General features: G+C 40.6%; 1 protein-coding gene across 1 annotated transcript; it reads left to right on the top strand.

The window, feature by feature from the left end:
• Positions 1 to 3,403: 3,403 nt before the first annotated feature.
• On the top strand, positions 3,404 to 21,432 carry col28a1b (collagen, type XXVIII, alpha 1b). The gene is made up of 35 exons (XM_053611871.1): positions 3,404 to 3,602; positions 4,645 to 4,772; positions 4,929 to 5,488; positions 6,889 to 6,909; positions 7,002 to 7,061; positions 7,156 to 7,209; positions 7,606 to 7,650; positions 7,752 to 7,778; positions 7,929 to 7,973; positions 8,053 to 8,097; positions 9,569 to 9,622; positions 11,253 to 11,321; positions 11,612 to 11,680; positions 11,769 to 11,837; positions 11,993 to 12,061; positions 12,136 to 12,204; positions 12,340 to 12,408; positions 12,515 to 12,583; positions 13,202 to 13,273; positions 13,361 to 13,429; positions 13,558 to 13,629; positions 13,934 to 14,002; positions 14,157 to 14,225; positions 14,643 to 14,711; positions 14,825 to 14,893; positions 15,184 to 15,252; positions 15,600 to 15,668; positions 15,823 to 15,891; positions 15,961 to 16,041; positions 16,288 to 16,323; positions 16,423 to 16,459; positions 16,877 to 17,431; positions 17,790 to 17,953; positions 19,003 to 19,201; positions 19,388 to 21,432. The coding sequence occupies exons 2-35, from the start codon at positions 4,652 to 4,654 to the stop codon at positions 19,558 to 19,560; spliced, it is 3,456 nt and encodes a 1,151-aa protein (XP_053467846.1). The 5' UTR covers positions 3,404 to 3,602; positions 4,645 to 4,651; the 3' UTR covers positions 19,561 to 21,432.
• Positions 21,433 to 22,149: the final 717 nt, after the last annotated feature.

The following is a 22,149-nucleotide window of genomic DNA, read 5'->3' as shown; positions in this document are numbered from 1 at the left end:
TGCTCGGGCCGTGACGTAACGTCACGCGCCGCCATTACGATTCAAAATAAAAGTCAGCGCGAGACACTATTTATCTATAAATTTTAACAGGTTTCTTTTCTTTAAAAAAAAAAAAAAAAACAACGAATAAATAAATAAATACAAATCTGTGTACGTTTTATGGATTTCTCATTCGTGTCACTGAAGTTACATACAAAAAATTTTTTTATTATTATTATTTGACATTTTTCAAGTTTTTAGCTAGAGAAGTGTAGCTATTAAGTAAGTAAGGAAACACTGCGCGTGTTGTGCAGTTTTAGGACAATAATCAACGACAACAACTCCATTAAATGGACTCTTTTCCTTTAACAGAACGTCCTGAAGTGTTTTATTCCTCTTACATCACTGTAACTTGTAAACGGTTGACATTTTTTAATTTAGTAAAGATGTACATTTTATCCGTTTATAGTTACGTTTAATGTTTTGGAACGTCCAAGTCAGTTTTTCACAAAATTCCAGAGTCTCTTCTGTATATTATTTCAGTTCATTATGTCCGTCTAACACAAACCCGCACGCCGCCGACTTGATTACGCCACACTAAGGATGGTTTTACGTTTGTTTGTTTGCTTGTTTGTTTCTTTCTTCCCATTCTTAACAGTTAAGAATATCTCTTACTTAACTCATTAAAGTTTCAAATGAAGCTGACGGCTTCATCACTAATTAAACATGGACTATACATATGAGTGAAAAAACGTTCTAAAAGATAATGGATCGAAAAAAGACGTAAAAGCAAAATTAAAAAATGTCTCTCTGTGTAATCTGTGAGAGAAAGAGGATTTTTATGTCGGTCTGCTTTCTTTCAAACCCCCTCTCCCAGAATGAAACCTCCGCTCTCTCTCTCGCCGACAAGAACCGCCTCACGCCGAATGTTTTTCGTTTTCCGCGCCATTCTGTGTGTAAACTCTACAGAGTGTTGAGAGTGAAAATCCCAAGAGATCCGCAGTTTCTGAAGTACTCAAACCTCCTTCCCGTTATCTTGTTCAGCAACGATTGTTCATTAAACATGATCCTGACCATAACTGACTACATCTTATAACCCAGAAGGAACCAACTTTAATCCAGTTTAACTCTGAATCCTACATGATAACCCTAAATCAATTTAGTTTGATTGTTTGTGACACTTTAATGTCCATAAAGGTTTTTTTTTTAAAAAAAAAACGAATATTCCAAATGTTAGATCCGTATAAACACTTCCCATGCGCGTATCGTGCACAATAACTCAGAAAGAGATATGATACAGCATTCAGAAAGATGAAAAATGTCGGCATGATGATCAAATCCTTTCAGAAAACGAACACAAATTAGCACCACTAGATCCACAGCACACAGGAACTTAACACCACTTTCCCCAACAGCCGTGAATAATAGCGTGATTCATCCACTATCACACAAAAAGTCACGTCAAGCGAAGCCAAGCATGTTCTGCTGATTTCAGAAGGCGTCTCGTGAATGGTCACGCATAGCTAGTGATTTCCTAGCAATCACAGAGTGGGGAAAAAAATAGAAAAAATTAAAATGAACACATGGCTTTTTATTTAATACTTCACCCCCCAGTTCTCTGCCCACAATCGCTCAGTGTAGATTTATGGTTTTCTGCTCCTTCGTGAAACGTCGAGGCACGATGTTTTGTTTCTTTCAATTTCTTCCCACGTCCTCCTCCGTGTCTGGCAGCACAATGTTCCTTTGAGGAAGCCCTCGCCCCCAAAGTCGAGGAACACAGATTTTTACCGGAACACCATGTACAAAAAAATACAATTCCAGTAAAAACAAGTAGTAGGTGTAAGATAGGTATAAAAATTCTTTCTTTAACAGGGACGATAAACCTTAACGAACATCAGTATTTATAATGCAAATGTCTCAAATTTAGCCAAATGGCTACTTGTCTATCTGCAGTAACTAACTGTAGTCTGTCTGTTTATACACAACATGACAGCATCATCTTTACCCTGTCCACCGATGGGAAACAAAGCAGATATTATTTGGATGGTGGTTTATTCTCACTGACACCGGTATGGTCCGTTGCGGATTGAACCCTTTCTCGAATTATGCTGGCGTACAAGTGGAAATCAACTTACTGGATTTATTTCAATCAGTGTTTTTTTAAAAAAAAATAAAAATAAAAAAAAAAGAATTATTTTATTGCCGCAAATCTGTTATAAGACTAATTAGGACACTGTTGGGTTTCTGTGTGTAGAGTATCATGACTCTGAGTTTAGCTGCTGCTGAGCAGGGTGATAGAAAAACACTGTATACAACTGCTACAAAAAAAAAACAAAGAATAACATTTAAACTCTGGATCTGAATCTGCACGATTTTATAAAAATTTTGCTGCCGTCACATGATTGGCTGATCGGATAATTTCATGAGCAGGTGTACAGCCTAATAAAGTGACCAGTGAGTGTAGACATACCTGGAAAGCATCTAAATATAATACAAGTGAAGACCCCAGAGACAAATGACACAGCACGAGCAAGGCAGGTGATTTCCCGGGAAGTACGGGAAGCTCTAACGGGAAAAGAACATCAACAACAAGGTCTAAGAATTCCATACATTCAACACACATCTTCCTGTGTTCCCCATATTAAATTGTCGTTGTTGTTTTGTGTTTTTTTAAAATCTAAAACGGATGCATGATTAAATATTGCGAATCTGCCAGCCTTTTTCGAGACAGCTGGGAATTTAAATGCAAAAGACAGATGCATTTCACATTTTTCATCTACAAAGCATCTCAGATTCGATAAAGTGTCTCACGGAGTGGATTTAAACCTGATTGAAAAATGTCCTGAGTGCATTTATTTATACATATACATATAGGAAGACAATCCTGATCAACACAACACACAAATCTTTCATAACAACTGTGCATAAAACACTGTGAATTCATGGACTAATGGAAATAAAACAAGTAATAAAAATACCAAAAGCTAAAAAAAAAAATGTATTGTTATTGAATTTCAGATGTGGTGAGAGTAGTGCAATATATAAATGCTTTAAATGGCAAAATAGTTCTTTTTTTCCCCCACACAGTCCATACAACAGCAGCTCATCTGGGAGAAATGCAACAAACCTGGCAACCTTCAATATTCAGATTCTGTTAATAATCAAAGGGGCACCAGATTGAACAATTTCTCCTCAATGACTGTTTTTTTCCTCCCCTTAATTTAATAAATTCAATGTTGAAAAGGTTATATAACACGAACATTAAATATTTTTTTATTAAATGTAATATTAAATGTGTTAACGTTTAATTATATATAACTATTTATATAAGATGTTTATAATAACGTTTGATATAAGACCTTAATATTATTGGGTTGAACAGAAATCCATAAGGATGCTTCATGTACTCTGAATGAGTGTGTGTTTATGTTTTATAATGATCTACGAAAGATTTTAAAATCCTACTGGAGGTTTCCTTTGATGATCTGGCAACCGGGGAGATGTTGAGGCGCAGTCAGGACCAGGACAGTATGATACCTCCTGCACCATCAGCATGCCAGATCCATGTGCGCATGTGACAGGATTACTGATATCAAATCACTCGTTTCTGCGTGATACGAAAGGTAAGAAACTAAAAGACGTGATGACTTTAACATCTTGTTCCAATAATGTTTTATTCCTCTGCCGTGTGCATGCATGTTGTTAAGGCTTCAAGATACATTTAAAACTATCTAAACTCTTACTATTATTTTTGGAATTGCAATTAGTGCAACTGTTACTTTAAGAAGGAGAACAAACATTTTTTACAGTAAATATATAATCATATATATATATAGTGATCTATATTATCAGACCAACATTGGGATTGTTTCTGTAAAATAAAAAAGTTCCATACAATCTTATGAGAAAACGTAAACTGTTAAGATGTTTATATAATTTTTAGCGCTGTCCATTTCTCTATTTAACTTTTCTGGAAGGAGTCTCCAGTGTCAGCGCTTTGTAGCTAAAAATGTAGTCAGTTTTCCAACATTTTCACAACAGAGGAGTTTACGCTTTGCGTTATCTCGGTAAAATGACACGCTGTGGGTTGTTTTTATTTTTTACATGAACATAGGGGGGGAGAAAAGAGAGAATGGTGCGGGAACAACTGTTTCTAGCCGTAAACGAACTTGTTTTATTATAAATGGATAACTATAAATGGGTAAAAAGTACAATGTGTTCTTCATTAATAAATAAAGATGGTGGTAATAGTAACTCCTCTTCATCACACCACCCCATGATTGATTATTTTCCTAGAACCGCATGACATGGACGTGTTTTATTCCGTATTTATCTAGAAAAAGGTTTTAAAACTGGACTTGGACATGGGGCGTGGTCGAAAGTTTGGTCTAAAGTGAAATTGTACATTAGGAGCGATTCAGATGATAATATGGTTTACATTTGAACTGATTTAAATTTCATTTTATTCTCCTACTTTACGGAAGTAATGATTTAGACATGAAAATATTCACATTGCTAAACCGGGAGCGTTTAAGCTTCCGTCCTGAGCTACGTAGTTCCAGTACGAAACTACGAAAAACTTGGACGGCCTCTGGGATAACGGAGAGATGGTGTAATTTTTGCTCAAACTATTCCTTTAACCCCTTCTCACGCTTTCCTTTCTAGGCTAAACATGAAGGCTAAGCCGTGGAGCGTGACGCCGCTGTGCTTCGCGTTGTTATTCCTGTCACACGACGTCCAAAGTCAGAACAGAAGAAACCAATCGAACAACCTGACCACAAAAGACCGAAAGGGTAAATCGAAGTTGTGTTTGGTGTATTTTCTCATTTGATAGATTCCCAGTCTGTGCGAAACTTGCTGTTGGAAACAGATGTTAAAATGATTAGCACCCACGCATGTTCTTCCCGTTCGTAAGCTTTGGACTGGATTTTTATGTCTTCCATGAGCAGTGCTGGTGTGTGCGCTGGAGTTGGCCTTCCTCCTGGACAGCTCAGAGAGCGCCATGTCGTACGGCTTTGACAAAGAGAAGGACTTTGTGCGCTCGTTTGGTGCCCGGGTGCTGAAGATGCAGGTCGGCGATTGGCACCTGATGCCCCGCCTCGCCGCTCTCCAGTACAGCAGCTCTGTGTCCATCGTGCAGAGCTTCTCCGACTGGCGTGGACTGGACAACTTCCTGACCAGCGTCGACTCCATGGCCTACATCGGACAGGGCACGTACTCATCCTACGCCATCGGGAACGCCACCGAGCTCTTCGTACGCGAGACAGACGACAAGAACGTCAGGGTGATGCTCCTGATGACTGACGGCTCCGACCATCCACGGAGTCCCGACATCCTGGCTGCGACCTCTGAGGCCAAAGGTCACAACATCAAGCTCTTCACCATCAGCTTGTCATCACAGGGCAGCCAAAACAGCGCCAAGCTGCGAGTCATGGCTAGCAGTCCGGCACAGCAGTTCGTGCACAACCTCAACGATCCCGACCTCGAGGAGAGACTGCTTCAGGAGCTCGTAAGCTAAATACTCCTGATATGCATTTCTAATGATCCCCGTAGTGTGCGCTTATAGGCAAATAATCAATAACAGGATATTGTAACGCGGCCGATGCAAAGCAGAGTTCCGAATGCTGATTATTTTCCAATAAAAGCGCGTCCTGAAGAGATTTATTTCTCTTAAATCACAGCAATTCTCGACATTCTGTGAAACAAGCTACTTATATTATATTATATTAGATATTAGCACCCAAACGAAACAAAACAGAAAATCTAAGCATTCTAAGTATTATCTGTACGCCAGCTTCCACGTACATAAATGTCGCACATTAAAGGTCAAGTCTGAACCCACAATGGAGTGGATTGTGCTGTGTTTGGGATGATTAAAGATTCCAAGCGGGAAAATGTCATGTGCTAATATAAGAGAGCGTCAACACTTGCTAACTGATACCACAAACATCACAATATCAACACCACGAAGGTTTAAAACCTGAACCGCGGATATGATACGGTCTGCGGAATGTGGAATGTTCCAGACGCTGTGTGAATGTTTGCTACGTTAGGGATGCAACCAAATATGAATACATACATCCATAGGTCTTCCGTAACGCTTATCCAACGAGGGGTCGCCGGGGAGCCTGGAGCCGATCCCAGGGGACTCGGTGCACGAGGCAGGGCACACTGGACGGGGTCCCAAAACATTTCAGGGCACAATCGCAGACATTCATACACCACGGGCAATTTGGAAATTCCTCCAGCGTACAGCGCATGTCTTCGGAGTGGGAGAGGAAACCCCTGAAGCATGGGACTGGGAAAACATGGAAACTCCGCACACACAGGGCGGAGTCGGGGTTCAAATTCCCAAATTCCGGAGGTGCGAGGCAAACATGCTAACCAGTAAGCCACTGTGTCCCTCCTCACGCCTAAAAAACAAAACAAAACAATTAATCAATTTTAAAAAAATTTAAAAATATTCACTTGTACATTCATTGCGTGTGTGTGTGTGTGTGTGTGTTTCCATCAAAAGACATCATCATTAAAGGAAAATATTCCAGCGAAGGTTTCCTAAAGTCATTATGTAATGGTGCACGAAGGCCTCCATTTTGGCTAGCAGCATCGCTAGCAGTATCGCTGCATCCCCAGATTTTTCAGGACTGTAACAAACCTAAAAACACAATATCATGTGGATGATATTGTTATCAACTATAAATATCAGTCCCCTGATCCACATGGCGCCTTCCTGTCCAGACCACACCCACTTTCAGTTTAAATCCCAATACAGATAGGCATATTTGAACGCTAAGTTAACAGATACAGGAACTGTGTTACACCCTTACGACACATCTCTGCTAAAAACGTGCTTCAGAAACATTTACGAAATGTATTCTAATCTCTCCTTGTATTCTTTTCTTTTTGCAGAAAAAAGTGGCCAATATAGAAGTAAGTGTCTGAGTTCAGTCAGTTTATGAAGCTGTGCATCACACACACACACACACACACTGGTGTGTTACTGACCGGGTTTTGTGTTTCAGTGTCCACGAGTGCAAGCGTGTGTGTGTGAGAAAGGAGAGAGAGGAGTTCCGGGAACCCCTGTGAGTGAAACACCCACCATACTGAAGTGATGATTCGTGGGGTTTTACAGGGAGTGATGTGCATGAGTGAAGAACTTCATGCTGTTTGTTTCAGGGGAAGAAAGGAGATGCGGGGATTAAAGGACTGCCGGGAACTAAAGGTGTAAAGGTGAACTGGGAAAAACAACTCTGACTGTAATCTAACAGTTCGTTAGGAAAATACACACAACAAAGAATGTGTACACACACACACACCATGAACTGTACTCAACTTCCAAAAAGAAGTACACACACACACACACACACACACACACACCATGTACTGTATTGTACATCATTTTCATTCAACTGCAGTGAGGTATCTCTCTCTGTACACACACACACACACAGATATACATGCATGTACACCAACACACACTTGTACACACATCGTACTGTATTGAACATCATTACCTGGACACACACACTCACTCACACACACACATTTCTAAGACAGTTCTGTTTGTAAGAGCGAATCTAGCGGATAATAACCACCCTCCATCCCTCCTCTTTCACTTCACCGCAGGGAAACACCGGACCTGCAGGACTTCCGGGACCGGACGGGCCTGAGGTAAATCCTACAGAACGGCATTCGTCATTCTAGATCTTGTACACTATTGTACCCGTGTGTATCACTATTCATGTGTGTGTGTGTGTGTGTGTCTTCTTTAGGGACGACCCGGGTACAAAGGTAATAAGGTAAGAGCTATAACTTAATAGTATTAGACAAAACAACAACAACAACAACAAAAAAAAAACACAATTTGTCATGTTATAGAGAAGTGTAAACTCCAAACACACCATTTGCACTCACTGTGTGTGATCAGTGAAGCTGTGAGTGTCTTCTAGGGTGACAGAGGAGAATGTGGACCTCCTGGATCAAAAGGAGATAAGGTATGTGTCCCTAAACTACATCAGAGACCTTTATTAATGATGATTATGTATTCGATTGGTGAAATATTGTACTTCTCAGGGCGTTGAAGGACCCCCAGGACCGAGAGGAGTCCGAGGAGAGCAGGTAAAAATCATATAAACATCATTTAGAACCATGATCCTGTCTCTGTCTGCACTTTTTCCATCCCTTTAAATGGAGATTTGGAGTTTTAAAAAGACATTTTTTTTATAGCTATTATACACTCGGTAGTAAATTAAACCATAGGAGAAATAACGGCGCTCGTCCTCCAACCTGCACTTATGGAATGTGAGCAGAGGATCACTCGTAATCCCGTACCAATGGGCACGTTAACACGGTGAACGCAGATATGTGGGATATTATTTTTTTTAGACTTTGTTCGCTGGGATTAAAGTGAGGACGGGGAAATGTAGACGTGTCTGGCTTTGCGGATGGAGGGAGGACCGACGTTATCACAGCCTACAGGACGGTCCAAACATCGGAGACCTCATTTAGCATGACTCGATTTCGTTTCATTTACAGTATGTTATACTGAGTAATACATCAGTTGATTCTCTATATACCATATTATCTACTACATTTATAGATTATACTAACGTCAGTTATTATAGATAATACTGAAGGCACTGTCACCATCCCAAAGTCGAGTCATTTCCAATAACAGCACGTCCCGAAATGTTTGATTCCTTGTACACCACAGCCCATTTTTGTTTGACATATTACTACTATGTATGTTTGATTATTGAACGTCAAAATTCACTTACGTTAAAGCCGCTCTGAACAGTCATCCCATCACCAGAGTCTCTCTTTTCTCTCTCTCTCTCTCTCTCTGAAAAAAAACTCAGCTTGCCATGTTACCAAGAAACCGTAAAAAACGGAGAAATCCTCTGTTGTGAAGATGTCAGAAAACATAAGATATATAATACATAAACCACTGACGGATGATTATCTGGTTACAGTGGAACTTGTAAAGGAGTGGGATATATTTATTAGGCAGCAAGTGAACACTCGAAGTCGATGTGTTGGAAGCAGGAAAAATGGGCAAGCGTAAGGACCTGAGAGACTTTGACAAGCGCCAAATTGCGATGGCTAGACGCCTGGGTCAGAGCGTCTCTAAAACGGCAGGTCTTGTGGGCTGAAAGCGCCTACAGTGAACAAGTAAGCATCAGAACTGGACCATGGAGCAATGGAAGAACGTGGCCTGGTCTGATGAATGACGTTTTCTTTCACGTCACGTGGACGGCCGGGCGCGTGTACGTCGCTTACCCGGGGAAGACGATGCACTACGGGAAGAAGGCGAGCTGGCGGAGGAAGTGTGATGCTCCGGGGAATGTTCTGCTGGGAAACCTTGCGTCCTGGCATTCATGTGGATGTTAGTTTGACGCATACAACCTACCTAAACATTGTTGCAGGTCAAATACACCCCTTCGTGGCAACAGTATTCCCTAATCGCAGTGGCCTCTTTCAGCAGGATAATACGTCTATATATGTAATAAATAGCGGAAGCAGTCGTCAGTGATCACGAACTACAATGTTAACTGTTTGAAACAGTGCTTTTCATCTGTCTCTTATTCAGGGCCCCCAAGGGCCAGCAGGGGACGAAGGACCTGAAGGACAGGAAGGCCCCAAAGTAAGAACAGCTTACTGAAATTCTTTGGCAGAAAAGAGAACGATGTTTGTTGCGCAATGCGTAACACAGTCGAGTATTATTGCTTTTATCTGTGGATTATTTATAGCTGACATTTCTAGGGGGTTTCCATACCAAAATAAAATCGCTGCGAGGGCATACACGGTTCTACAAAGAGCGCTTTGAGAATATTCCATATCATATTCAGATGCAAGTGTGAATGAAAGATAGCTTTATTCTCAGTAAAGGTCAAAGGAGTACATTTTAATTTTGTAGGAGCCAGAGAATTCATGGCACCTGACCCATCAGACTTACAGCTATGCCATGTTAGAACATGACACAATGAGGGCAAACTAGAAGAAAAAAATGTTTGTAAATTTATTTATTATGTAATTTATTTTATAATATATTTTTTTAAACAGACGACTCGGAGAGAGATATTCCGAAAATCAGCCGATAAGTGTCCAGCGTAGGTGGGAACTCCTTTAATACTGTTTAAAAAAAAAACATCTCAGGGAGATCCCTCAAGAAACCGGTCGAGAAAACGCCAAGAAAATATTTCTGGAAATTCTCGGCAAAAAGGGCGTCTACTTTGAAGATAATATTAAATTATTATTATTTTTTAAAATTATTTTTTTAGCACAACATAATTCCCATAGTTCCTTAGTTTTGATGACTTTATTATCATTCTAAAATGTGGAAAATAAAAATAAAATAAAGAATGAGTGTGCCTAAACTTTTGACCGGAAGTGTATTTTTTAAAATATGCATAATTTTATAATTGTACTGAAGACATTTTGTGAAATGTTTTCATCAAGTTAGCGTGATATGTATTCCATCTAACTAACATTAGCAACCTGTGGCAGTTTTAGCTAACATTAGCATCCTGTGGCAGTTCTGGCTAACATTAGCAACCTGTGGCAGTTTTAGCTAACATTAGCAACCTGTGGCAGTTTTAGCTAACATTAGCATCCTGTGGCAGTTTTAGCTAACATTAGCATCCTGTGGCAGTTTTAGCTAACATTAGCAACCTGTGGCAGTTTTAGCTAACATTAGCATCCTGTGGCAGTTTTAGCTAACATTAGCAACCACTGGCAGTTTTAGCTAACATTAGCAACCTGTGGCAGCTTTAGCTAACATTAGCAACCACTGGCAGTTTTAGCTAACATTAGCAACCTGTGGCAGTTTTAGCTAACATTAGCAACCTGTGGCAGTTTTAGCTAACATTAGCAACCTGTGGCAGTTTTAGCTAACATTAGCAACCTGTGGCAGCTTTAGCTAACATTAGCAACCACTGGCAGTTTTAGCTAACATTAGCAACCTGTGGCAGTTTTAGCTAACATTAGCAACCACTGGCCGTTTTAGCTAACATTAGCAACCTGTGGCGGTTTTAGCTAACATTAGCAACCACTGGCGGCTTTAGCTAACATTAGCAACCTGTGGCAGCTTTAGCTAACATTAGCAACCACTGGCAGTTTTAGCTAACATTAGCAACCACTGGCAGTTTTAGCTAACATTAGCAACCTGTGGCAGTTTGAGCTAAAATTGTTCCTCATGCCTCGTGTTCAATTCTCAGTCTTTACTAACTTCTATTTTATTCATTTGCAAGTCTTAACGTTTAATCTGCATGTAGGGAGATCGTGGACTTCCTGGTGCAACTGGACCTCGAGGGGATATCGGCATTGGATTTCCCGGTCCTAAGGTGAAGCGATGTGATTTATTGTATACATTAAAGGTCAGAAATTAAAGTTAATGAGTTAGGATAAGATTCACTTTTTAGTAAAGGATTGTACCAGTTAAAGGGATCCTTTTGATTAGAACAGAGTCTAGTCTTGACAAGTAAATATGGCTAATCCTTTTCAGTCTCATACGGGCTTACTAAATGCAACCTCCTTCAGTAATTATTGCACAGAAAACAAACAAAGATATTACCTGCAAAAATGTCCTGCTACCTGTGTGTAACTTTGAATTATGGATATGCAATGGTTCTAGGGGGAGAAAGGAAACCAGGGAAGACCAGGCCCTGTAGGTCCAATCGGAACAGGTCAACCAGGTCAACCTGTAAGTGGGTACTGACAAAAATGTGCCAAAATGTCTTAGCATGAATCTATCAATAATAATGCAATAATGACTGCATTTATTAATGAAGGGACCACCAGGACTTCCAGGGCCTCAAGGGGTTCCTGGCTTCCCAGGAGAGGGGCTAGTAGGGCCAAAGGTGAGCACAGCACTGCTTTAAAGATCTGGTGCATTTATATATACCAATGGTATTACACTGTGATGCTGACTAGTCTGCCCCTTATTACTCCAGCTTACCAACTTCAAATACACAGCTTAGCATAGGATGAAAATCTAAACTGGTTTATATCTCAGGGGGATCGAGGTTATAATGGTTCTACTGGAGCTCGTGGACCACCAGGTTTTGGCTTTAATGGTGAAAAGGTATAACACAGTAATAATAATTACATTTTTTAATCTTAAAGGTTATTTTTATTAATCAAATGTGCATCCTACAGGGTAACGCTGGGCCTCCTGGGCCTCCTGGTCCTATCGGGACTCCTGGATTGGGAATTCAAGGAGAAAAGGTTTTACATTTTAGCATATAATGAGAATTCCATAGAAATGCTGCTCAGATACTGATAAAGCAATGAATTGACCAGTGTATACGTTTCTTTTTTTGCCTTCACCCTCATGCCAACGCTACAACAAAACACATGTAGGGAACCCAGGGTCCAATAGGTCCTCCTGGTCCCAGAGGGATCCCAGGGATTAGCATCACTGGTGACAAGGTAGAGTCCTTGTGTAACAATGTTCATTAAATTACAATGAAACATGGAAACAGTGCAGTTCCTGCTGGAAACACCAGGTGGAGGCTATGTTCTGTTTTTTCCACAGGGAGACCGCGGCTTCCCAGGAGAACGTGGACCGCCAGGACAGAAAGGCGTCGGAGAGCCGGGAGCCAAGGTGAGACGGAAGGGATGGATGGAGTAATGGAGCCTCTAATTTGGGTTTAAGCCTTGATTTTAATCACTTGGACACCCATATATTTAACCTGTGACCATGGACATCAGATTATAAATGTCAGACTTTGAGTTGGACCTATAATTCTGCGTACTCAAACATGTAGAAATGGACTTTGTAAATAAGTATTTCCTCAATATTCTTCAACTACATCTTACTGCATTTCAGGTAGGACGATTCAGGACTTGGACTTTACTAAAGTTACTTTTCTTAGCTTAGAGACTTTAGACTGGACCTGGATGTGTGGGTAAGATGATTCATACTTGACTTGGACTTGAGGGGTGGTAATTTTACACAGTTAGTGCTGGAGGAACCACTTAAAAGTATACTCAAATAGACAGGATAATTGAACTTTGGTGGACCTACTGTAACTACTGTGACCTACTGCTTTGGTTGGTGAAAGTCCTTATCCAACGATCGAATTAAAAGTAATCTGATTGGTTCCCAATTGGCGCAATATAAACTTACTCGCCCTGTAGTCTGGAGATCAATAGAGTTAATTCCTGATGATGCAACAGCCATCTATTTCCAAATTTAGCCTTTAACATGTCTCTGCTGTAGGGTGAGCCTGGCCTTCGAGGTATCCCAGGAGCGCCAGGTGCTCCAGGAGAAGACGGAGCAAGAGGATCAAAGGTTGGCATGTTCACGTAACCGATTTAAAACCAAGCTGTTTCTGCTCCGGAATGCAATATTTGACCATATTTTATCTTCTCAATATAGGGTGAAATCGGTGTTCCTGGGCCTAGAGGACTAGAGGGACTACCTGGTAAAGGTCTACCTGGAGAAAAGGTTTATATGATGTCCTCTCAGGCATTTCTTAGGTCCTCATAAAGCATCACAAAACAGTATAGCAGTTTAAATAAGACATATGACCTGTAAACAATGATATTCAAATCATACATGCCTTAATCTTAAAGGGAGAGCAAGGAGCTAGAGGAGCAAGAGGACAACCAGGAGTCGTGGGACCAATGGGTCCAGCGGGGCTCAAGGTAGGACATTTAATAGTCAAGAAACCTGCAGCTATTTTATTTAGATAAGCTACCATAACTTATTACAAGGTCCTGTTTAGTTTAATAAGGTTCCTGTTAGGAGCCCTAGTCCTCCTGTTGTGGAGTCATATGACATTCAATATCATCCTGTTTAAAACTGCTCTAACTAAAATCATGAAATGGAATTGGATGGTTAAATTCATACCATGAATTGTCTATACTGCTTTACCCCTTTGAGAATGCAAATCTGAACTCAGGGGTGGAATCAGATTGTGCCTTACATATATCTGCTTCTGTTCTATAGGGAGAACCAGGAGGTTTGGGGCTTCCTGGGGTAATTGGACCTCCAGGAAGGGGTGTACCAGGCAGTAAGGTAATTGAGATTTGCAAATTTATGGTTAAAATTTCTGTGACAGATACCTATAGGTAGTGCAGTAAGGCTAGCAGACATACAGGTGCATACATACAGTATATAGTGCTGAATAATCCCAGATTTTGGCATCTTACTCTGAGTGTATTCTCCATAGGGGGATCCTGGACCAGCCGGACTTCCAGGACCTGCTGGAGAAACAGGAATAGGGATCCCTGGGCCAAAGGTCAAATCCTAAACAAATGTTATTATAAAAGTCATCTATATAATAACATCAAAACCATTAGATATGTTAGAGGTAACGTACAGATTAGTGTCTTCTCGTCTGATTTACGTAGCTCCAGTGGTATCGGTTGTAACTAGCACAGGGTTAATCACTGAACTGGTTGTAGCCGAGACTAATTTCTAGGAAATTCTTTGCACCAAACAAAGCTCAATCTATAGTAGATGTTTAAAAATATATACAGTATATAACACTATGATTCGCTCTGCACACCCCATCACTTTTAAACTATTTACTATTTCACATTTAAACAAAAACACACTTTTTTTTTTTTTAACCTGACCGAATGTGAGTTCAGAAAAGTGCGATGTGTTTGTCGTATCCAGCTTCGTTTTTTTTTTCCGCATTCTTCTCGTTAAGGGTGAACAAGGATTACCTGGACCTTTAGGAGAACCAGGGCTGAAGGGAGACGGCTATCCTGGACCACCTGTAAATATACGTTTCGTAATCACCAGAAGATCAGTTCAGACAATCCGGCTGTAGTAAACGCTACATTACTTGTTTCTTCCCTCTGTATTTGTTGTCCACTACATCATCTTCAGGGTCCTCCAGGCACCCGAGGACTACCTGGAGAGCCCGGTCCAGAGGGGATAGGCTTTCCAGGACCAAAGGTATGAATTAATTCAGTCACTCCCTAGCTGCTCTAAGAGTAAACCTGAGATTCAAGCTATTTTTCTTTCTTTCACGTTGTGGAATTTCAATTTCAAATAGAATTCAAGACATTATAATATAGAAGTCCAGAATTTATATTTCTCCATCCAAATCACATAGTTTGGTGATATTCTGCTCCAGTATCAGATTCGTGTAAAAGGTGTGGCCTTAATCCCGATGGCAGAGATTGATTTATTTCAAATATATATAGTTTCCAGTTTGAACCAATTTCGATTGCGGTCCGTTCCAGGGGGATCGAGGTACTGCGGGTCCTCCAGGGCCAATGGGACCACCAGGAATTGGACGTTTAGGCCCGAAGGTTAGTAATTTACTCTAACATTAGCCTCTGATTCAGATCTTCCTATCTCTGTTACTTGGAGATTACCGGTAGGCTTCAAATTACGGTTGTACCAAGGCAGATGACATGTTCTAAATAAAGGGTCCACAAAAAAAAAAAAATAGAAAAGATGGATATAAGAAAATAATACTGATAATTAAAACTGATAATAAAAGTGATAATTATTCCAGCAATATTTTGCATAGCATATTAACATCAGCTTTTTTATATTAAACTTTCGACAGTGCACACCATGAAAAAGTCCACTAATAATCTCCGTGCAGTTTTTGTGACCAAATGGAATAATGAGGTTTTCATTTGATTTGCAGGGTTCTATAGGTCAGACTGGCCTACCTGGCCCACCTGGGCTCCCAGGAGAGGGAATCCAAGGCCCAAAGGCAAGATGTATAAGATGTACTTCAGTATTCAGTACAAATCCCCATAACATGGATTTTATTTGTTGGTCGAGTGGTTCTACTATAATATTGTGAATGTGAAACGTGACAGAGCTTTTTTGTAGGCCCGTACTATCTGCATGTCTATTTTGTCCAGGGTGAGCCTGGATTCCAGGGATTAGTGGGACCAAGAGGAGCCCCAGGAGAGGGTTTACCTGGGCAAAAGGTAAGATGAGTTCATGTCCTGTTCTATAAGAAGACGTGGACACCACTGTAATGTTGGACCGTTTTGCAGGGGGACCGTGGATTTACAGGAGAACGAGGACGCAAAGGGGACAAAGGAGGACAAGGGGAACCAGGACAAACAGGGCCAGGGGTATTGAACGTTTGTGAATATTCTTATGCATGTGTATATATATTATTTGTATTTGGATTTCACTTGAAAAAATGACTGAAATCTAAAAATGCGGGTCAAATAAATGTAATACTTTTCAATGAATACATTTTCATAATGAATGAAAATATATATATATATATATGAATATTATATAATATATATATGTATATTATTATTATTATTATTATTATTTTGCAACCCTTACGTGATGTGCTTACTTGGCAGGGAAGACCAGGCCAAAAAGGAGAAACCGGTCTCACTGTAAGTGTGATCGAGCCATTGGGAAGCATACAGATTTCTAAACGTTGATGTGAGATGATGTGTGTAACGTTTTGTTTTTTTTTGTGCCGTGTCTTGCAGAGAGAAGAAGTTGTCAAATTAATTAAATCCATTTGTGGTGAGTTTTTTCCATTTAGTCTATTTACATGCACTTCGTAACGCAAAATCATGCTAACAAATAAATTCGAATTCCCCGAGCCCCCTAGTGGTTAGGTGCTAAACAGCCCAGTCTGCAAGGCAGGATGCTGAAGCGTACATAATCCAAGCATTAAACCATATCTTCTGCCATCTTCCATTCAGTTTTCTCATCTTTAAATATGGTAATGTTGAAGCACCAACAAATGCGCAAAGTCCAAAAACAAGGGACTATACTCCACAATCAAGTGATCCGGTTGCCAAAATCTTTCAAGTCTTCTCTTAAAAAGACAAGGAATGTCATTAATTTTTCTGCACACTAATGCATCTTGAGACAAAGTCTGCATTTTTAAATTCTTTTTTACATTTCGATAATCCTAAGAACAATTTCTTCTTTCAGGCTGTGGCGTGATTTGCAGATTCAGCCCCCTGGAGCTGGTTTTTGTGATCGACAGCTCAGAGAGCGTGGGTCCTGACAACTTCGACATCATGAAGGACTTTGTGAATGCCCTGATCGACCGCGTTTCCATCAGGCCCAATGTCACACATGTCGGGATTGTGCTGTACAGCCACATGACTGCAGTGATCAGTGACCTGTATCAACCCCTGAGCGTTGACGAGTTGAAATCTGCCGTACGCCGAATGACCTACATGGGGGAGGGAACCTACACAGGAAGTGCCATCCATCAGGCCAATCAGCTGTTCCTTTCGGCGCGGCCTGGAGTTCGGAAAGTGGTGGTGGTGATTACAGATGGCCAGATGGACCAACGAGACGTGGTTAAGCTGGACGATGCAGTGCGAGACGCACACTCCAGCAACGTCGAGATGTTCGTCATTGGTGTAGTGAATCGGAGCGAACCGTTTTATGAGAGCTTCAAGAGAGAGCTGGAAACCATCGCCTCTGATCCGGATGAGGAGCACATCTTCCTGATTAGTGACTTCAGGACACTCACTGGTATGTTACCTTTTTGCATTTCAGTTGCAAACGACAAAGTGACAGATAACCGGTCATCTTTCGTGTACGTACCGGACACAGAGCCACGATTTCAGCGACAATGGTAAAACGACAAAACAATCCCACTGGCTCGAACGATTCCTCTGACCAATCCAGTGGCACCATTTGGTGCGACATTTCTTCAACTTTAGTTCCTACCTGCAATTAGTTAATTATTTAATTTGTGTTAGCTTTAGAAGATACTATATCTATATAGCTAATACGCATAGTCCTGAGGGGTTAAATCTCCAGGCTTTAAACTCATGATATCTACCTTACTAACCTCCTGTTTGTTTTTATTGTGTTCTCTTTGGTTCAGCACTGGAGAGTAAGCTGTTGGTGAAACTATGTGAGAACAGTGACGGCATGTTCAGTCAAACGCCCAAGCCTGATCTCCTCCCTGTAACCGCCGGAGTCCCATTTTACGATGAGGGATCATGGAGGAGGCCATACACCCCGACCTTTAAAGCAGACCACACACAGGTAGGCCATATCTGTCTATATCTGCCTCTTTTGACTAGATCAGAGGAGAGCGTTATTCAGTGTGTCATATAGATGAGTCTATATTTGATAAGACAAATAGATGCGATTCATTATTCACTGTGCTCCATAGATGCGTCATACTCAGATACGTTTCAGAATTTAATAAGTCCTAAAGATGCGATTCATTGTTGAATGTGGACGTGAGTCATTGTTCGACCTGTTCTATGGATATAAATGTGAATCATTATGTGATGTGATTCATTATTCAACATGCCATATGGCTTTGAATCATTATTTGACGTCGTATAGACATGATTCATTATTTGATGTGTCATATAGATGTGATTCATTATTCGATGTGTCAAATAGAACTGATTCACATCTATATGACACACTGAATAATAATTCATATCCATATGACACATTGAATAATGAATCATGTCTACATGAAACATCAAATAATGATTTGAAATGATTCATTATTCAGTGCGTCATATAGATGTGAATCATTATTTGACATGTCATAGCAATATCAATCATTATTTGACGTGTCAAATAGATGTGATTCATTATTGAATGTGGACACGAGTCACCATTTGACATGTCCTATATATACGAATCATTATTCAGTGTCATATAGATGCGAATTTTTATGTGATGCGATTCATTATACAACATGCCATATGGCTTTGAATCATTATTTGACGTCATATAGACATGAGTCATTATTTGATGTGTCATATAGATGTGAATCATTATTCGAGGTGTCAAATAGAACTGATTCTATATGACAAATTGAATAATAATTCATATCCATGTGACACATTGAATAATGAATCATGTCTATATGACGCATCAAATAATGACTGATGTGATTCACATCTATACGACACATGGAATAATGATTTGAAATGTGTAACGATTTGAAATGATTCATTATTCATAGTGAAAATAAATCCTAGACCTGCTTTAATAATAAACCAAAGCAACGATATAATATTCAGATCAGAGATTATACTGTTATTAACACAGTATTATTTGGGCATCAGGAGCCAGGAGCATCAGGAGGGATCTTGGACAGCACCAGAGCACCGTTCTTCAGTGGGGAGAATCCAAACAGTTTGGATGATCTGTGGCACATCACATATGATTCTGATCCAGGAAAACCCTTAGAGAGACCGGAACCGCGCACCACCAGCATCACCACTGAGCCACGCCTACTACTGATTCAGGATGAATTTAGCCAAGGTAACTCTTACACATTCATTGAAAGATTTTATGTATAATTTACACAGTATGTCCAGGACATAATATTACGTACACTGCTCACAAGGACACGTTTGTAGATGGATAACGCACTGACGTACATGTGATTTGCTCCGAACTTGAAACTTGATGAAAATCAAACTGCAGATGCAACACTTCTGTTTACAGACGACGCCTGCCTGCAGCCGCTCGACCCCGGGCCGTGCCGCACGTACGTGGTGAAATGGTATTACGAACCCAAGGCCAACTCCTGCGCCCAGTTCTGGTTCGGAGGTTGCCACGGCAACAGTAATCGCTTTGACACAGAGAGCATCTGCCGGAAATCCTGCGTCATCAACTAAATCGCCGCCTCGCTGACCATTAAGTAATGAAAAAGCAAGGCTATAAACCAAAGAGTATATACTTATATATTTATTAAAGCCGAGCAGCGGCGTGTTGAAGGCAGGGAGGTTTAGGAGGTGGAGGAACACGAATACATTCACAGGTGCTAACTAACTAGGTGCTAACTGGACCTCATTTATCGAATCTTTCACAGGAGCATTTACGCCAGAAACGAGGTGTTCGTATCGCTCCTGAGTTTTCGTAAATTTACGCATAAGAAGTTTAAATCGAGTTTGAATCTTGTATAGAGTATAGTTCGATAAGATTTAACCAGAGGTAGCGTGTGTCTACGGAATGTTTAGCGCATGCCACACTTTTAGTTGTCAGTTTGTCTTTTTCGACTCCTTATATGGAATTCTGAGGGCGTGGCTACAGGGGAATCGGCTGCGCCGTGAAATTACGCGCCATCGTTTATAGCCGTTCGGCATTTAACGCCATACGCACGTGAGCACGTGTTCGATTTAACAAAAACTTTTACACCCGACTTTATTAAACGAGTGATAAACGAGCCCCACTGTGCGAACATGTTATAATATCGTACGATATACAGTTCTCAACATCGATATAACGGAGATGTGATTAACAAAATGATATACGTTTTTAAAATGTCTGTTTCCGTCACGTCTAGATGACCAGACCTGTAGTAGGTTTTAGTAGCTTGTTCCATTACCGTCTCTTTCCCGGGAAGTGTACATGCTGCTGTAAATCCTAGCCAAATGAACACTGATGATCTTCTACATCTTTTGAAAACAGTCGATTAATAGTCATTTCATCAGGCCATCTATTCATATCGCCCTCTTTCTTTCATTTATCACTCTTTCTCCAGTTCGTTGAAGAATACAAAATGAAAAATACAGCACCAGGCAACAAATTCACGAAACCGACGAGAATCACTGAACACATCAGAAATATTTCGATATATATATATATATATATATAAGCAGATTCCACTCCAAGGTCGGTGTTCGAACAAGCTTCTCCCACAGAAAGGCTTAGGCTACATGTACGTTAATCCAGATAGATAGAAAACGTTTTCCAAAAATGAACTCGCTGAAAACGTGTATATCCCTAACACTGCACATACGTAATAAAAAAACGACGTTAATTCAAAATACTACTATGACGAATAAAATACGTCATAGTTTTCGAGTAGCCCCGTTTTCAAATTCATCCACTTGGGATTTTCGTAACGCTCCTTTTGACCGGACAAAAACGCCGTCTCGGCGTGGACGGAAGGCCCGAACGTCTCGGTCTCAGCGATTTGTGGATAATACCACCCGAAGTAACATCGGGCGGCAGTGGGGACAGCGAGAACCGTCCCTGAACAAAGGGGTACATGAACGTAATTATCATTCAGAAAGACATCCGTCTAGACGACCGTATCACTCCACCATTTTGGGGGGGGGGGTCACGCCTTTCACGACGTCGATAATGGAAAGCGATCCCGTCAGTCGTTACGCTTCATTTACATTTTCGAGCAGGACTTTGTTTACATCACAGGTTTGCTGGTTTGAAAAACTGTTTAAAATGTCTGAGCTGATATTGTTCACGGTTCACTTATAAATAAAGTTATAAAATAAAGTTATTCTTCATCTTCGACGTGCTCGTAATTGATTGCTTTTTTTTTTAATATTTTATTTTCCACGTAAATATAAATATTTCTAAGATTTTACTTTTCACTGATAATAGACTCGGTAATGAAAAAATAACTTGAATTAAATTAGATACCAATGCAAACTAGAAATATTTTGGCTAGTGGGCTCAGAATTTTAGACCCCGCCCACAGGATGTCGAGCATCTACAACTAAAAGTTACTTACCGAAGCTTTAAGTCTGTTCTTTTATCTCAGAGTCTAAATAAAACCTGGATGTCGGTGTTGACGTTAAGGCCATGGCTGCCTATCTTTCGCGTTCATCCTGGATAATGATTGGCTGGCAGACAGGACCTTCTAAAAGCTAGTTTATCTGTGAATTTGGAGAACCTGCGGTGACGTTTCTTATCATGCTGAGGTCACGAACGAACTGCACTGACAACCCTAGATATGCATATTATTAATGTCAAGTAAATACAAGTAAATCCTCTCCACTCGGCAGCCATCTTGGCTACACTCCTACTCCTGAGTATTTATTTGCAGTCCTACAAGACCAGATCCATCTACTCGAATGGAGGAGAGACACATCAACTAGAAACGGTCCCGATCACCGATCCGAAATGGCCGTCAAAACTGGACAAAACTTACGTGAACGATGGCGCAAATGACTCGCAGCGCGTAGATATTTTCAGCTCCTGAGCAAGAATCAAGCTGTTTTCTGTCAGTAACTTAAACAACATGGCTATTATCACAAATCCTTACACACGGGATCACATTAAACCCCTTAAGACACATTAAAACCCCCGAGACAGCCGGCTCAAACCCGTACCGATATCCGAAAGGTCGCAGGTGATGAGCGTAGTACTCCAGCTCGTACATCCTCTCAGGCTGGATGTCGTGAAAGCTGATGGCATAATCTGAACAGTCCCTGTTAACACACACACACACACTTTTTAAA

Source organism: Ictalurus furcatus, chromosome 23 (genome assembly GCF_023375685.1).
Source record: "Ictalurus furcatus strain D&B chromosome 23, Billie_1.0, whole genome shotgun sequence".
Taxonomy (NCBI): domain Eukaryota; kingdom Metazoa; phylum Chordata; class Actinopteri; order Siluriformes; family Ictaluridae; genus Ictalurus; species Ictalurus furcatus.
This window is presented reverse-complemented; position numbering and strand designations above follow the sequence as displayed.

What these genes read in the sequence shown, in the direction of transcription:
- col28a1b (XM_053611871.1), top strand. Translation starts at nt 4,652, where the DNA reads ATGAAGGCTAAGCCGTGGAGCGTGACGCCGCTGTGCTTCGCGTTGTTA. An exon ending in GGGGTGTACCAGGCAGTAAG is followed by an intron (nt 14,003 to 14,156) that starts GTAATTGAGATT and finishes TATTCTCCATAG; the next exon opens with GGGGATCCTGGACCAGCCGG. An exon ending in AGGGTTTACCTGGGCAAAAG is followed by an intron (nt 15,892 to 15,960) that starts GTAAGATGAGTT and finishes ACCGTTTTGCAG; the next exon opens with GGGGACCGTGGATTTACAGG.